The sequence below is a fragment of the Pogoniulus pusillus genome, chromosome 18 (genome assembly GCF_015220805.1).
Source record: "Pogoniulus pusillus isolate bPogPus1 chromosome 18, bPogPus1.pri, whole genome shotgun sequence".
NCBI lineage: Eukaryota > Metazoa > Chordata > Aves > Piciformes > Lybiidae > Pogoniulus > Pogoniulus pusillus.
In genome coordinates, this window is record NC_087281.1 from 4,908,509 (window position 1) to 4,925,894 (window position 17,386).

Genomic DNA, 17,386 nt, shown 5'->3' on the forward strand with positions numbered 1-17,386 from the left:
CTGCTGAATATCAAATTCTTTTTGGAATGGTTTTGGATAGCCTTAGCAAGTGAACAACCTGCCTGATTTGTTATTCAACGCATTAGATGCTTTTGTCTGCACAGGGTTCTTTGTGAGAGAGAGATGATGAGAAAGAAGATCTGACCCCAGTCGTTTTTTCCCATGTTTCATAGGCTGATTCTTCAGAAAAAATGAGGCTGTATGGGCTTTCCCATACATACAGCCACCCTGTCCTCCTCACTAGAACTAGATCTTGCCCTCTGGTAGCACCATTGCAGCCACCACCGGTTCCTCGTTGGAAGGTTTTCCGTCAGAAAAAGGAAACTGTTGTGACATCTGAACCCCAAGGTTTGTCTACTCAAAATTCTAAGTTCAATTTGTAACTGCATTTTAAATATAAAAATGTTTTCAGAGCTATACATGACATTGTTTAGCTTAATTTCAATGGAACTTCCCTGTACAGGGTTAACCCTCCTGGAGGAGTCATCTTGAACCTGACCCTAGGTGCTCAGGACCCCTCTCCAGGGGTGGGTCTGAACACTACCAGATGATAGTGGTTAACCCACTCCCCCTTCCTGTCTAAGATCCATAAAAGCAGGGGGACTTCCTGTTCTCTCTCTCTCTCCCCTGCCTTCCTCCTCACCAGAAATCACCATCCTGTTTCCTGCTGCTCTTTGTCATATCACATGGCTACCAACCACGGGACAAAACCCATTGCCATCAAATCTGGTTGTATGTTTACATGTTTTGTATCTTATTTTCTCTTCCCTATACATTTGTAACTCCCCTACCTCATATACCTTTTATCATTGTTAAACTTTTCTTCTATTAACTTCCGGATTATTTTAGTGTTCTTACTTATTCTCTCTCTCCATCTCATTCCTTTTTTATCTCTGGGAAAGAAGGGGGAAAAGAGAAGGGCATCCTATAAATTGTTACGGGGTTTATCAACTGTATTTGAGTCTCTGGGCAATTTAAATTAGAACCAAGACATTCCCTGAGAATTTCCCCCCCCCCAGCTGTTGTATTACTTCCCCTTAGCCCTCTTCTTTCTTAAATTATTTGAGAAGAGTCTTCATTTATCTCAAAAAAGCACTCTACTAGAGCAAATGAAGAGGAATTGTTATCCAAGCAACACAGAAGCTCTGTGATGCAGGTATCTGAAAGCTTCTGAACATCTTTCAAACATTTAAAGTGTGTGACTGCTGCAATAACTGGCAGTATTAGAAGTACACTTGTTCCAGGTGTGGCCCTACTACATAGTGGAATTCAATGTGTGATGTGAGAGAGCTTGAATATAGAATCATAGAATCAACCAGGTCGGAAGAGACCTCCAAGATCAGCCAGTCCAACCTAGCACCCAGCCCTAGCCAATCAACCAGACCATGGCACTAAGTGCCTCAGCCAGGCTTTGCTTCAACACCTCCAGGGACGATGACTCCACCACCTCCCTGGGCAGCCCATTCCAATGCCAATCACTCTCTCTGTGAAGAACTTCCTCCTAATATCCAGCCTACACTTTCCCCAGCACAACTTGAGACTGTGTCCCCTTGTTCTATTGCTGGTGACCTGGGAGAAGAGACCAACCTCCACCTGGCTACAGCCTCCCTTCAGGTAGTTGTAGACAGCAATGAGGTCTGCCCTGAGCCTCCCCTTCTGCAGCCCTGCACACCCCCAGCTCACTCAGCCTCTCCTCACAGGGCTGTGTTCCAAGCCCCTCACCAGCTTTGTCACCCTTCTCTGGGCACCTTCCAGCACCTCAACATCTCTCCTGAATTCAGGACCCCAGAACTGGACACAGTACTCAAGGCGTGGCCTAACCAGTGCTGAGTACAGGAGCATAATAACCTCCCTTGTCCTGCTGGCCACACTGTTCCTGATGCAGGCCAGGATGCCATTGGCTCTCTTGACCACCAGGTCCCTTTCCTCCTGGCAGCTCTCAGCCACTCTGTCCCCAGCCTGTAGCGCTGCTTGGGGTTGTTGTGTCTGAAGTGCAGAACCCTGCACTTGGCCTTGTTAAATGTCATCCCATTGGCCTCTGCCCACCCATCCAGCCTGTCTAGGTCCTTCTTCAGGGCTCTCCTACCTTCCAACAGATCCACACCTGCTCCTAGCTTGGTGTCATCTGCAAACTTACTGATGCTGGACCCAATCCATTACAAGCAGGCTAGCAAAATGCACTGGGATCAGAAACAGAAAACTGGCAAAAAAGCTGCCATAGTTTTTCTGAATAACCTTATGTACAGATTAAGCACACTTTTAACACCCCCAGAGACAGGGGATCTGAGTGTTAAGCACTTACCATAACAAAAATACGTTGCTTAGAGCTAACCCTGGTTGTACAGAGAGAGTGATTTGCCACTGGAATGGGCTGCCTAGGGAGGTGGTGGAGTTGCCATCCCCAGAGGTGCTCACAAAAAGACTGGATGAGGCACTTAATGCCATGATCTAGTTGACTGGATAGGGCTGGGTAATAGGTTGTGTTGGATGGTCTTGGAGGTCTCTTCCAATCTGGTTGATTCTATGATTCTGTACTCTTCCATTCCAGTATTTGCAGTGACCATTTGCTAGAATTATAGTATTAAATATTCCTTATGAGTATATATTTAACAAGTTGTTTTTGTCCAGAGCCTGAGGAAAAGAAACCTGAAGACTATGTTGAGATTACTAGCCCATTTCTGAACTACAAATTGAATCTTCTCACAGTAGCCACTGATTTGTAAGTATTCAACCTTTTGTTCAGCATTAGCATTGTTAGTCCATTTGACTAACAGACTGGAAGTGCCAACTGGATGTGGTACCATTCACCACCGCTCTCTGGGCCCAGCTCTCCAGCCAGGTCTTGACCCATAGCAGAGACAATCTGTCCAAGCCAGGAGCTGCCAGCTGTGCCAGGAGCTTGCTGTGGCAGACAGTGTCAAAGGCTTTGCTGAAGTCCAGGTAGACTACATCCACAACCTGCCCTATGTTCACCAGGCAGGAACCTGATCATAAAAGAAGATCAGGTTGGTCAGGCAGGACCTGCCCTTCATAAACCCATGCTGGCTGGGCCTGATCCCTTGGCCATCTTGTAGGTGTTTTGTGGTGGCACTCAAAATTACCTTCTCCATGCCCTTGCCTGGCACTGAGGACAGGCTGACAGGTCTGGAATTTCCTGGTTCCTCCCTCCAGCCTTCCCTGTGGATGGGCATCACACTGGCAGCTTCCAGTCTGTTAGTCAAATGTCTTCCAGGTGGCCAAGAGAGCCAATGGCATCCTGGCCTGCATGAGGAACAGTGTGGCCAGTAGGACGAGGGAGGTTATTCTGCCCCTGTACTTAGCACTGGTCAGGCCACACCTTGAGTCCTGTGTCCAGTTCTGGGCTCCTCAATTCAAGAGAGATGTTCAGATACTGGAACATGTCCAGAGAAGGGCGACAAAGCTGGTGAGGGGCTTGGAGAACAGCCCTGTGAGGAGAGGCTGAGGGAGCTGGGGGTGTGCAGCCTGCAGAAGAGGAGGCTCAGGGGTGACCTCCTTGCTGTCTACAACTCCCTGAAGGGAGGTTGTAGCCAGGTGGGGTTGGTCTCTTCTGCCAGGCAAGCAGCAACAGAACAAGGGGACACAGTCCCTCTCAAGCTTTACTGTAGGCCCCCTTCAGGTACTTGAGTTTTGACCATCATGATTGAATGGGTTGATAGTAAACCAATTAGATGTTGATTGTTTGAACTTCAGCATTTTCCCTTATAACAAATTCCCTTGAGATATTCTGTAAATGTTTTTTTTCTGACACAGTTGCATTTTGTGGATTAATAATTCATTAAATTATTGTTTGTTTTAAGATAGTAGTAGAAATATATAATGATGCTCTAAACAACACTCAATTTATAGGTTTTCAAAACAATAATGAAGAAGATATTGTGATATTTGTGTGTTTTTTGGTTGGGTTTATGTTTTTCATATTTAATAGATTGATAGATTGCTCTGTTCATAGAATTGTCGAATCAACCAGGTGACAAGAGACATCCAAGATGATTCAGGCCAACCTACCACCCAGCCCTGTCCAATCAACCAGACCATGGCACTAAGTGCCTCATCCAGGCTTTGCTTCAACACCTCCAGGGACAGTGACTCCACCACCTCCCTGGGCAGCCCATTCCAATGCCAATCACTCTCTCTGACAACAACTTCCTCCTAACATCCAGCCTAGACCTCCCCCACCACAACTTGAGACTGTGTCCCCTTCTTCTGTTGCTGCTTGCCTGGCAGAAGAGACCAACCCCACCTGGCTACAGCCTCCCTTCAGGGAGTTGTAGACAGCAATGAGGTCAGCCCTGAGCCTCCTCTTCTGCAGGCTGCACACCCCCAGCTCCCTCAGCCTCTCCTCACAGGGCTGTGCTCCAGGCCCCTCACCAGCTTTGTTGCCCTTCTCTGGACACCTTCCAGTATTGTACTTCATCATCTGAAACCTTAAGAGGGACTAGGTAACATATGCTTACATTTTTATCTGTTCTTTATTGCTGCAATAACACAATTGCATATTTATGTCTAATTGGCATGCATTCAACATTGTTTTGAGATTGTTCTCTTAGTTCACTTAACAAAGAGTTATTTGTATTTCCCCCAGTTTCTGTTCCTTTCTCCACTCAAGTTAGCAACAGAGCTTGCTCTTACTACAACCAGAATAGGCTTTGCACAGGTTTCCTTGGTTATAATGTATTTTAGCTCTCTGGTATCTATGGAGACCTATTTTGAGGGGAAAGACAAAGCCTTTCTAACACAAATCTTTTCTTTTTGTTGTTTTCTTTTTTCCTGCCTGCATTTAAGAAGCACACATGATAACTTTTTAAATTTTTTTCTGGTTTAGGGGTCATAGAAATTTTATTATCTTGTGGCATCGTATTTCAACTCAATTGTATTTTGGGTTTTGGTATTTTGGAGAGTCAAGAGGTCAGCACTTTAGACTTTGAGCATAGATGTTGATAATGATAAAGAATACCTGCACATATAGATTTTGTGCCCCATTGGACTGTCGAAAAAAAGAATCATAGAATCAAGCAGGTTGGAAGAGACCTCCAAGATCATCCAGTCCAACCTAGCACCCAGCCCTAGCCAGTCAACCAGACTATGGCACTAAGTGCCTCAGCCAGGCTTTGCTTGAACACCTCCAGGGATGGTGCCTCCACCACCTCCCTGGGCAGCCCATTCCAATGCCAATCACTTTCTCTGTGAAGAAAAGCACAAAAATTATTTTGACAACGTTTTGTTAAGACCAACAATTATGAGGACTGTTATTTGAAAGTAAATGTATTGATTAAAGTGTTTGGGTTTTCTTTTCTTTAGCCACTTTCCAGAGTCTGCCACCAAAAAAGGATTTCGTTCTGTATCCTGTCTCCCTTCTGTTGCTGAATGTGATGAAAATATAAATGACAGTAATGTGGATGTGAATCATAATGGGAGAGACTCAAATGCAGAATATTGTTCTCAGGTAATAATTTTCCTACTTTTTTTAACTTGACCTAGTTTCTATTCCAAAGGATAGTGAAAGACAAAGGAGAAAGCACTTAATGCATATTTTAAAGACTTCTCAGTAAGCTTTTTTTGCCCTGCTATTCATAGAATCAGCCAGATTGGAAGAGACCTCCAAGATCATCCAGTCCAGCCTAGCACCCAGCCCTAGCCAATCAACCAGACCATGGCACCAAGTGCCTCAGCCAGGCTTTGCTTCAACACCTCCAGGGACAGTGACTCCACCACCTCCCTGGGCAGCCCATTCCAGTGCCAATCACTCTCTCTGCCAACAACTTCCTCCTAACAGCCAGCCTAGACCTCCCCTGCCACAACTTGAGACTGTGTCCCCTTGTTCTATTGCTGATTGCCTGGCAGAAGAGACCAACCCCCACCTGGCTACAGCCTCCCTTCAGGGAGTTGTAGACAGCAATGAGGTCAGCCCTGAGCCTCCTCTTCTCCACGCTGAAGAAAGTATTTAAGCAACTTCCCTACCCTTTCCGCTTTATAGTTGTGTTGCCATGTACTAGGTGGGAAATCTTTCTTAGTACTTCTTGCTTTAACTGTTGTTTTTTGGTTGTTTGTTGTTTTTTTTAATGATTTATTCCTCAGATTCTGAAAGTTCTATTGCTAACACTACAAAATATTTTGAGTTTCTTCTTAAAAAGTCTTTTAATGGAGGAATCTTAAGAAGATAGTCAGGGATCTTCATCGTTAAATCTTACTTAGTGAATGAATGTTACAGTTAGTGTATTTTAACTGTAACAAAGGCTTTACCCAGGCACACAACTACTTGGAAAATCTAAACTTTATAAGCACATGGCTCCAAATGGTGTCCTCATTTGGTTCTTTATTTAAAGACTTCAGGCTTCCATGCTGAGTTTGCCTGCTCTTAAATTTCAAAAGCTTTGCCTTCTAAGAGAATCTTCAGCCATCATTTCCAAACTCAGACTCCCAGAGAGACACCATGAGAGACTGACATTTCTTCAAACAGGTTCTCTAGCTGTGGCACACTGACCACACACAGGTTGCCCAAGCTAGCCAAGGGAACAGTAGTCACTGTGTAGAAGTTTCACAGTATCACACAGTATCACAGTACCATCAGGGTTGGAAGAGACCTCACAGATCATCAAGTCCAACCCTTTACCACAGAGCTCAAGGCCAGACCATGGCACCAAGTGCCACGTCCAATCCTGCCTTGAACAGCTCCAGGGACGGCAACTCCACCATCTCCCCGGGCAGCCCATTCCAGTGTCCAATGACTCTCTCAGGGAAGAACTTTCTCCTCACCTCCAGCCTAAATTTCCCCTGGCGCAGCCTGAGGCTGTGTCCTCTCGTTCTGGTGCTGGCCACCTGAGAGAAGAGAGCAACCTCCTCCTGGCCACAACCACCCTTCAGGTAGTTGTAGACAGCAATAAGGTCACCCCTGAGCCTCCTCTTCTCCAGGCTAACCAATCCCAGCTCCCTCAGCCTCTCCTCGTAGGGCTGTGCTCAAGGCCTCTCCCCAGCCTCGTTGCCCTTCTCTGGACATGCTCAAGCATCTCAATGTCCTTCCTAAACTGGGGGGCCCAGAACTGAACACAGCACTCAAGGTGTGGTCTAACCAGTGCAGAGTACAGGGGCAGAATGACCTCCCTGCTCCTGCTGACCACACCATTCCTGATGCAGGCCAGGATGCCACTGGCTCTCTTGGCCACCTGGGCACACTGCTGGCTCATGTTCAGGCAGGTATCAATCAGCACCCCCAGATCCCTCTATGTCTGGCTGCTCTCCAGCCACTCCAACCCCAGCCTGTATCTCTGCATGGGGTTGTTGTGGCCAAAGTGCAGCACCCTGCACTTGGAGCTATTGAAGCCATCTCATTGGACTCTGCCCATCTGTCCAGGCGGTCAAGGTCTTGCTGCAGAGCCCTTCTGCCCTCCAACCCAGCCACATCTGCCCCCAGCTTAGTGTCATCTGCAAACTTGCTGATGACTAACTCCATGCCCTCAAGGCAAACCTTACCCAAGTTCAGTACAACATTACTGGAATGACTTTGGGTAGTTGTAACTGCCCCATGTGTGGTTATTTTTCCTTGGTCCTGTTTTTGTTTTTAAACTGGTATGTGCATATGCTTCAGAACTCTGCTTCTAAAAGAAATTTCAACAAAATGCTCCTTGGAATATTTAAATCTGCTGTGTTGAGCAGATGGAAAAGAATGCTTTTGAAGAGTTTCTGGACACTATTGCATGCAAAATATTGTTGGTTTTTTTTTCTCCCCTGACCCAGGAGTGTAAGAAATATGTGATTCTAAAAAGCTGCTCTGTCACAGGAGCATGTGCAGTCAAGGAGAGGCAAGGGTGAGTTAGAAAATACAAGAGGCAGAGACATAGATAAAACTGGAATGGTTGAGAGGTGGCAGGAATGTGACTTAGTCTGGGGACAATCTGAGCAGCTAATTGGCTTGTACTTGGCCTTCACTTTTGCTTCAGTTCAAATCTCAGCTGAAACATGCCTGTTAATAGCTGTGGTGTGTATGTAAGATTGCATTTGTATGAATAAAGAAAAGAATGGGTTTTAACTTGCAGAACAATCTATTGCACATATCAAATCTTTTCACTAAAAAAATTATGTGGATACCTCTGGGAGATTCATTATTGTGAGGCTGAGGGAGCTGGGGGTGTGCAGCCTGCAGAAGAGGAGGCTCAAGGGTGACCTTGTTGCTGTCTACAACTACCGGAAGGGAGGATGTAGCCAGGTGGGATTGGTCTCTTCTGCCAGGCAACCAGTCACAGAAGAAGGGGATACAGTCTCAAGCTGTGCCAGGGGAGGTCTAGGCTGGATGTTAGGAGGAAGTTGTTGTCAGAGAGAGTGATTGGCACTGGAATGGGCTGCCCAGGGAGGTGGTGGAGTCGCCATCCCTGGAGGTGTTGAAGCAAAGCCTGGCTGAGGCACTTAGTGCCATGGTCTGGTTGATTGGCTAGGGCTGGGTGCTAGGTTGGCCTAAATCGTCTTGGAGGTCTCTTCCAACCTGGTTGATCCTATGAACTAGCTTTATTTAAAACTTGAAATAACAACACAACTCTATACTTTTACTAAAAGAAAACATCATGTAATGATTAAAAAAGAAAATACTGAAAGACAAGCTTTGATCTCCCCAACTTGCTAGGGTATTACTAATACATAGAATATGTTCTTGTAATATACTGAGAGTGACTAACTTTGTCTCCATGTGCAATTGCTACTCAGTAGATATCTACTTTAAAACCATTGGTGTAGATTTGGAAAATCTTCAGGATGCAGCAGTTTTATCTGTTAAGCTGACTGAAATTCAGTTAGCTGCTGTACCAGATCCTAAGTAAGTTTCATCTGGAATATTTCAATTCACTCTTCACCATATGAGGTCACATCACTGAACACCTTATTCACTTCTCCTAAGGTCTGTTGTCAGAGAAACAGAGACTAGTGATAAAGGAAAGATAACATTTTAGGAGCTGGATGTACCTTCTTTGATGAATATCAAATTGAAGGGCGTGGCATTATCCCTTATGTCCCCAGAGCACACATACCAGAGAACAAAAATGCTCCATTATTGACTTCTCCATACTTTTCCCCCCATGAATTTCCCTTTTCTTCTGATTTTTACGTTTCTGAAATCTTGGATTTGCATTAGGAAAAGAATCCTTTTCAAGACTTATTTTTTCCAGTTCTGGAATCTTTCTGCTATTAAGCAAATATATTTTGTGGGGTTTTTTTTCCCTGTGTAAAAACTTCCATTAAATAGCTGGGCTCTGGTTTATGAAGAGGCTTCTTTTTATTCTTCTTCAGTAGGAACACAGAATTCTCAAGGTGTGAACTTGCTGGTGCTGAGTACAGCATCCTTCTTTGATCCTACTTGTCACGCTCTTCCTGATACCCCTGGCAGCTGTACAAAGCCACAGATTGACTCACAGTAAAATATTACTTGATGGTCTCAACAAATTTTTTTGTTAATAAATTAAAAGAAAAAGGCCGGAGCAGCTCTGCTATGAGGACAGACTGAAAGAGTTGGGGCTGTTCAGTCTGCAGAAGAGGAGACTCCCAGGTGACCTTCCTGTGGCCTTCCAAGATCTGAAGGGTGCCTTCAGAAAAGCTGGGGAGGGACTTTTCAGGATATCAGGGAGTCACAGGACTAGGGGGAACGGAGCAAAGCTGGAGATAGGTAGGTTTAGACTGGCCATGAGGAGGAAGTTGTTGAGCATGAGAGTGGTGAGAGGCTGGACTGGGTTGCCCAGGGAGGTGGTTGAGGCCCCATGCCTGGAGGTGTTTAAGGCCAGGCTGGCTGAGGCTGTGGGCAGCCTGCTCTAGGGGAGGGTGTCCCTGCCCATGGCAGGGGGGTTGGAACTAGATGATCCTTGTGGTCCCTTCCAACCCTGACTGATTCTATGATTCAGGCCAGGATGTTGTTTGCCTTAGCCACCTGAGCAGGCTGCTTTCTCATTGTTCATCTGGCTGTCACAGCACAGTGACCTCATGCAGGCTTTAAGTACTGTAGTGAATTGCCGTACAGTCAAACTTACTCAGACTTTATGTCGCTGCCCCTCAAAAACTCCTTCTAGCTTATATTTAGAAAGCATAAAGCAGCTCCAAGTCAGTGTAGATTCCAGAACTCCTCTTTGAAATGCAGATGAAATAAAAATTCAATGTGTATCCAGATGTTTGTTGGCTCAGTGCTATCAGTTTCAGTGGTAGTGCTGTTGGCACATGTAAAGATAGATACATATGAGAAGTTCAGATGAGGAGAAGGATGACAAATCTGAGGAAAGGAAAACCTGGGATGAAAGGAACCAGCATTATTTTACAATATTATTGTAACTCTTACAATGCTATTGTCATGTACAATACTATTACAACAGTCTTTTAAAGTCTTTTGCAAAGGCAAAGCTAGTTAACCCCATTAATAGTACCACATTCAAAGATGAAATAAGATGGAAACAAATCTTTTTCCTCCTTTCCCACTCATTGCAATTAAGAAAAGAAGTGCAACTGAGTCTTGTGCAGTCTGTGTCAAACTGCAGGTAGGAGAACAGCCAGAAGGAAGGATGACAAAATCATGTTTTTTAACAGTGCAGGTGGTTCTAATCCCTCTGTCCCAGGTTAGAGTGGATCCTAACCCTGGTAGAGTAAACTCACTACAACGTGGACTTTTGGAAAGTCAGGAGAAATTAAATTGGATTTCTTAGAGTTCAAACTAAATATGAGAGTATAAGGAGAAAATCTATTACAGAAGTATAATAACCTTAAGGAAGATGAGGAAGTGGTCTAGCAGCAGCGAAGCAGCAAAAGCAGCAGCAGCCAAAACAGTGGGGAAAGATAGCAGTGGGTGCAGCAGAAGCAGCAAGGGGAAGATCCAAGCTGTGCTTCCAGACATAAAGCTCTTGATGCTCCAATGAAATGATAGTAACTTACCCATTGTTGTCATTCAGTGGCCTATCCATACAATGTTCACCTCTCCTCTCAGAGCTTCCACTTCTAAGTTTCTCTGTGCTGAATTTTTTTGATGTCTGAGCTAGAAATCTAGCTCAAATGGCCACATCCTCAAAGAAGAGGACCCTTGCTTTGTGGATATGAGGAGTAGACTGTCTAGCAGGCTAGCTAACTTGATTTCAGCTGTAAATGTGAGCTGTATTGCATTCATATTAGTTAAGCAACACTAGCTTGGAACCGAGATCCATTAGGGTAAAGTAGTTTGCCCAAAACATGAAAAAAGAGAAGGCCACTTGATAGAGATAAAACTCAAAAAATACTGCAGCAGTCATTCATGTTGTTGCTACTGACAGTTGTGCACACTTGCATGCCAAGAAACGTTTATTGGAAAAGGAGCCCTCTGTATACTTTCCAAGAAAGGAAAATTAGAGTAGAAAAGAACAGAACTGGGTTTGGAATAAAACTAATCAGTTCTTAGAATAGACCACATTCTATTGTCAGAGAATAGGTATATCAAAGAGCATTTTTTTTTCAATAGCAGAAGAGTAGGCATATGGAGCATCTTTTGTCATGGAATCAAGCCAGGTTGGAAGAGACCTCCAAGCTCATCCAGCCTAAACTGTCACCCAGCCCTAGCCTACGATGATCAACTAGATCATTGTATTAAGTGCCCCATCCAGGCTTTGCTTGAACACCTCCAGGGACAGCAACTACAACAACTCCACCACCTCCCTGGGCAGCCCATTCCATTGCCAATCGCTCTCTCTGCCAACAACTTCCTCCTAACATCCAGCCTAGACCTCTCCTGGCACAACTTGACACTGGGTCCCCTTGTTTTGTTGCCTGGCAGAAAAGCCCAACCCCACCTGGCTACAGCCTCCCTTCAGGTAGTTGTAGACCAGACTCCAGATCACATGTACTTTTCTAGAAAAACCTCAGTCTGCCTATTGGTGATGTCTAAAAGCAAAGCCCAAACAACAACAGAAAAACCCTCCAACTTGCAGTGATAAATTACTAGTCTGTTTTGCCATCTCAGGAAGTACTGCCCCAAAGAGAAGAATTTTCTTTAGCAAAATAATGCAAGGTTCTAATCACAATGTTGGTTTGTTTGGTTTCTTTTTCACCCTACAGGAGACCACCTTCTTTTCTCAACAAAATACAGAGAAACCCATTGAAGGTAAATATATTTTAAGTTTATACTCAGACTTACGTGGTTCTGTTGTAGAATCAGTCAGGGTTGGAAGGGACCACAAGGATCATCTAGTTCCAACCCCCCTGCCACAGGCAGGGACACCTTACCCTTTTCTCCAGACTCAACAGCCCCAACTCTTTCAGTCTGTCCTCATAGCAGAGCTGCTGCAGCCCTCTGAGCATCCTCCTGGCCCTTCTCTGGACACACTCCAGCATCTCCACATCCCTCTTGTCACAAGGGCTCCAGAACTGGATGCAGTGCTCAAGGTGGGGTCTCATCAGTCTGGAGTAGAAGGGGAGAATCACCTCCCTGGCCCTGCTGGCCACACTTCTCCTGCTGCAGCCCAGGCTCTGGTTGGCTTTCTGGGCTGCAGGTGCACACTGCTGGCTCCTGTTGAACTTCTCCTCCAGCAGCACCCCCAAGTCCCTCTCCTCAGGGCTCCTCTCCAGCCACTCACTGCCCAGCCTGGGTTTGTGCTTGAGATTGCCCCGACCCAGATTTCTGCAGTTCCCAGTGTTAATCCTTGTGTGCAAATCTCAACAGACTTATTTATGTGTGTTCATTTTACAGGGAAAGATGTGGGGGAAAAAATGGTGACAGTATGTTTAATTACATAAAATAGGATGAATTGGCCTAGAATAGAATCAATTGGCCAGCACACCATTGTGTGTATGACAAGGATCATTTCAATGTACCTTATTTGTTTTTCTAATTAACATTCTTCACCTGTTTAGATACATCTGTTTCCTCAGCAAACTTTCTGAATTAAGAGCTGTTCATGTTTGAATTGTTTTCTTCTATTCTTAGCTGTTCTGAACTATTCTCAAAGCTTTTGGAGCCTGTTTAAACACCTTCAGTAACTGCTTGTGTTCTTTAAACTAGAAGAAGGGAGATTTAAACTAGATGTGAGGAAGAAGTTCTTTACTGCAAGAGTGGTGAGACACTGGCACAGGTTGCCCAGAGAGGTTGTGGATGCTTCCTCCCTGGAGGTGTTCAAGGCCAGGTTGGATGAGGCCTTGAGTGACCTGTTTAGTGGGAGGTGTCCCTGCCTATGGCAGGGGGTTGGAACTGGATGATCCTTGAGGTCCCTTCCAACCTAAACCATTCTATGATTCTAAGTCAGCCAAACCAGAGTCCTTATACAATGGCTCCAGCTTCTTTGTTCTCTTTCCCACAGTTGCTTCTCCCCAAAACTAAAGGAGGGAGAGCAGAAAAACATGTCTGGGCAAGCCAAGACATGTATAAGCCTATTTTGGCCTATCCAAAACAGACATTTCTGTCTTTATATTTTGATATGAATCTGACAATATTTCTGGTTTTCCTACAATAAAATTCAGTTCAAATCTGTTTCTAAGTACTTTGATATGCAGGAGTAATGCCATAGGAGGTACTAAGTAACATGGGAAGGATTGGCCTTTGTGTCTTCCACAATTCTCTGTATTTCCTTATTTTGCTGTCTACAACTACCTGCAGGGAGGCTGTAGCCAGGTGGGGGTTGGTCTTTTCTGCCAGGCAACCAGCCACAGAAGAAGGGGACACAGTCTCAAGTTGTGGCAGGGGAGGTCTAGGCTGGATGTTAGGAGGAAGTTGTTGCTAGAGAGAGTGATTGGCATTGGAATGGGCTGCCCAGGGAGGTGATGGAGTCGCTGTCCCTGGAGGTGTTGAAGCAAAGCGTGGATGGGGCACTTAGTGCCATGGTCTGGTTGATTGGCTGGGGCTGGGTGCTAGGTTGGACTGGCTGAGCTTAGAGGTCTCTTCCAATCTGGCTGATTCTCTGTTTTTCTGCAGGTTGTAAAAAATGTTATGATACTGCATCATCTGCTTTTCACTGAATAGGAGCTTTGAACAAGGGAGGGGGTATTTTTCTTCATGTAGATGACTTCAGGTTTGCAGAATTCCTGTGTGTCTTTACCTTAAAGTTTCTAGTGCAGGAGTCAATAGATGACAGTATACTGAGGCACAGTACTTGAGCAATGACAGATGTAAACCACAATTACATCTACAGAATTGTTTCCCTTAGCTTTTGAGCTTTTTGGGTCGAGTGGGTTATTTTGTAAACTCTGAGATGTGTGGAGAATATCCAAGTAGTTTTGGGATAATTTTCAGTATAAAAATGACACTACTTCAGTGGCCACATTGTGACTCTATTGGCTCTGTGTGTCTTCTTATCTCTGCAGGAAAATTACATGAGAATGATGAAGAGCAAGTGTCAGAAACAGCTGATGCTGTTCTGAACAACCAGGCAAGGGATAAATCAGAGGAAGAGCCCGAGTCTGAAAAGACTTCTGTTTCCAGGGAAACCTGGATTAGCTATGAAGACTTCTGTGTTTGTTTCCAGTAAGGAACAGAGGTTTTGGTGTTGGGCTTTTGTTTTGTTTTGTTGGAGGGTTTTTTTTGGGGGGGGGTTGTTTGTTTTGGTTGATTGTGGTTTGGTTTTGGTTTGTGATGTGGGTTTTTTTCCCCATAAAATACACAACAATAGTAAAATATTAAATGTGGCTATATAAAAGTCTTCTATGTATAACTCTGTACCTCTTTTCTGAAGGCAACTCTTGAATACTCATCTTGAGAACTGTGTTCAGTTTTGGGCTCTTCAGTTGAAGAGAGACAGGGATCTGCTGGAGAGGGTCCAGCGGAGGGCTACAAGGATGATGAGGGGACTGGAGCACTGCCTTATGAGGAGAGGCTGAGGGACCTGGGGCTGCTTAGTCTGGAGAAGAGAAGACTGAGAGGGGATTTCATAATGTTTATAAACATCTGAGGACTGGGGGTCAGGAGAGGGTGGGGACAGGCTCTGCTCACTTGCTCCCTGTGATAGGACAAGGAGTAATGGGTGTAAATTGCAGCAAAAGAGGTTCTGCCTCAACACAAGGGGGAACTTCTTTACTGTAAGGGTCCCAGAGCACAGACACAGGCTTCCCAGAGAGGTTGTGGAGTCTCCTTCCCCGGAGCCTTTTAAGGCCTGTCTGGATGTGTTCCTCTGTGATCGGTGCTAGATTGTGTGGTCCTGCTCTGGCAGGGGGGAGTTGGACTCGATGATCTCCCTGGGTCCCTTCCAACCCCTAACATCCTGTGAGCCTGTGATCTTCATAGCAGACTTACTGTTGATAGTGCATCTGTCAGTGCCACTGCACATTGTATCTTGGGCATGTTCCCCAGAGTACAGTGGAGAATACAACCAGCAGCTGCATGAGGCATGTCTCAGACTGTAATGTGTGTGGAAGGTCTGGGTCATAGAGCATACTGATAGAGAGTGCTGACGTACCCAATTTGTCAGCCGCTGGGAGACACAGTCTGCATCTGAATAATGCAGTTCTAAGGAAAAAAAAACATTCCTGGTCAACTAGATGCTTTCTTTCACTCCCTTTTCAATATAATACCAAGCCTGGTACAATCCAGGTCCTCTGAAAAACCTGGCATTGCTGAGGGGAGTGATTTTTGGCAGAAAAAAATCACCCAGATCTTCTGTTTGTTTGAATTTGTAACTGAGATTTTGTGAAGCTTTTATTTTCATAGATCAAGTGTGTTCTTGAAAAGATACTAAGTTCTGTTTCTTCTGTGACAGAGGATGTATAACTTTTCTAATAGCAGGACAATAGAATCTTTGGGAATAAAAGATCATAGATCACCTTTAGACCTTGTTAAGGTTTACTCAACTACTTTGCCCCAGAAATAGGAAGACAAGGCCCTCAGGGGGAAAAAAGGCATCACAAGTAAAGTGATTTCCTTCCCTTTCAAAGTCTTGCTCATACTTTCTTACAGACAGAATGTAAGATATGGACTTTTTAGCTTATTAACCAAACATTAAAGTACTGTTGACTTTTTATATCCCACTGTAGTATTAATTAAAGTATAGAGAATTTCTAAGTTTCTTAATTCCTGTCCATAAACCGTTGAGAGTTTACTTACTTTTGCATGTGAAATGATAAAGTAGCTATTAATAAAGTCACCTTGACCAGCTTCTGAGGGATTTATCTCTGAGAAGCATTTAGGCACACAAATTTACCAGTCAGTTCTGTTGGAAGTATTTCCTTGTCGGACATGTCAGATATAGTGAAATGAATATGACTGTTCAGAGCTCATATCAACTTAGAGAAATGAGGACAATTTCAGTCATTGTAGGAATTGATATGTCAGCAATGGATCATTGAAATGTGACATTCTGAGTCATCAAAATGTGTTCTTGACATAAAACATTGGACTGTGCATCTCATTCCATCCTCAGTTAAAGCTGGAGTAATTTATGTTGCTCTGGGTTAAATCAAAGTCACAATCAAAATAGTGAGGAACCAAGCAGCTGAAGCTGTACAAACAGCTTAGAGTTGAAAAAGCCCATTAATGAGCTATGCAAACAGGAAGTTCTTTCTTACAGTGATACTTTAAAGACAGCTTTATCACACTGACTTTCAGCTGGGCATCGAAGATGTAGAATAATATTAGCTTATTACTGTTTGTAGATTCAAATGGACAGATTTACCTTGATCTAGGGTAGGGTGCCCCTGCCCATGGCAGGGGGGTTGGAACTAGATGATCCTTGTGATCCCTTCCAACCCTGCCTGATTCTATGATTATGGGCCTGATTTCCAATGGAAGACTGTAGAAATGCAGCAAAGGCAGAGATTAACACCAGCTGCATTTTACTGGGGATGTATTATATTCACCTTCTCTGAAACTAAAAATGCTGAACCATTTTTGAGAAGTAGCTGGGATTCTGTTACATCAAAGTAAATTTAGTTTCTTATGTAATGAAATAGATATTTACTGGAAATACATAAGGTACACTAAGATTATTTTCCTATGTGTGTTTCTATTTTATTCTCTCCCTAGGAACCTGTATGTTTTTCACAAGCCACAAACCTATGCTTATAACTATCAGAAAATGGACTTTAAGGTATGACTGTATTGAGTTTTCCTATGCCTTTTATCTGTTCATCAAAGTCTTACACAATTAGATAATACAGATCTGTTAAATTACATTGGTAGAGCACATAGAGCTGCTGTTACTGAAAAATCACAGTCTTATGGGATGCTGTCATACGATAGGAGGAGGAGTTGGTAAAGCATGACAGTTTGCAGTGAGAATATATATGCCTGTGCATCAGAGAGCCATCCTAGCTTCATCTTGATTAGAATCTACTTTATACACATCTAGAAACTAAATGAAATTTTATGATGATTCAGCTGTAGAATCTGCTCTTCAGTTGTCCTTCATTGTCACCTGTCACCTAAAACCCAAATCAGGACCCTGTATAGATAGATTCATTT

The 17,386-nt window shown here is 44.2% G+C and overlaps 1 protein-coding gene across 1 annotated transcript in view; it reads left to right on the plus strand.

Annotated features, from left to right (window-relative positions):
* The window catches only part of ADGB (androglobin), a 110,880-nt gene that overhangs the window by 33,235 nt on the left and 60,259 nt on the right, over positions 1 to 17,386 (plus strand). The window contains exons 11-16 of the mRNA XM_064158188.1: positions 174 to 348; positions 2,629 to 2,719; positions 5,320 to 5,464; positions 12,061 to 12,106; positions 14,299 to 14,458; positions 16,949 to 17,012. Of these exons, the coding sequence (XP_064014258.1) occupies positions 174 to 348; positions 2,629 to 2,719; positions 5,320 to 5,464; positions 12,061 to 12,106; positions 14,299 to 14,458; positions 16,949 to 17,012 (681 nt within the window). The remainder of the gene's footprint in view (positions 1 to 173; positions 349 to 2,628; positions 2,720 to 5,319; positions 5,465 to 12,060; positions 12,107 to 14,298; positions 14,459 to 16,948; positions 17,013 to 17,386) is intronic.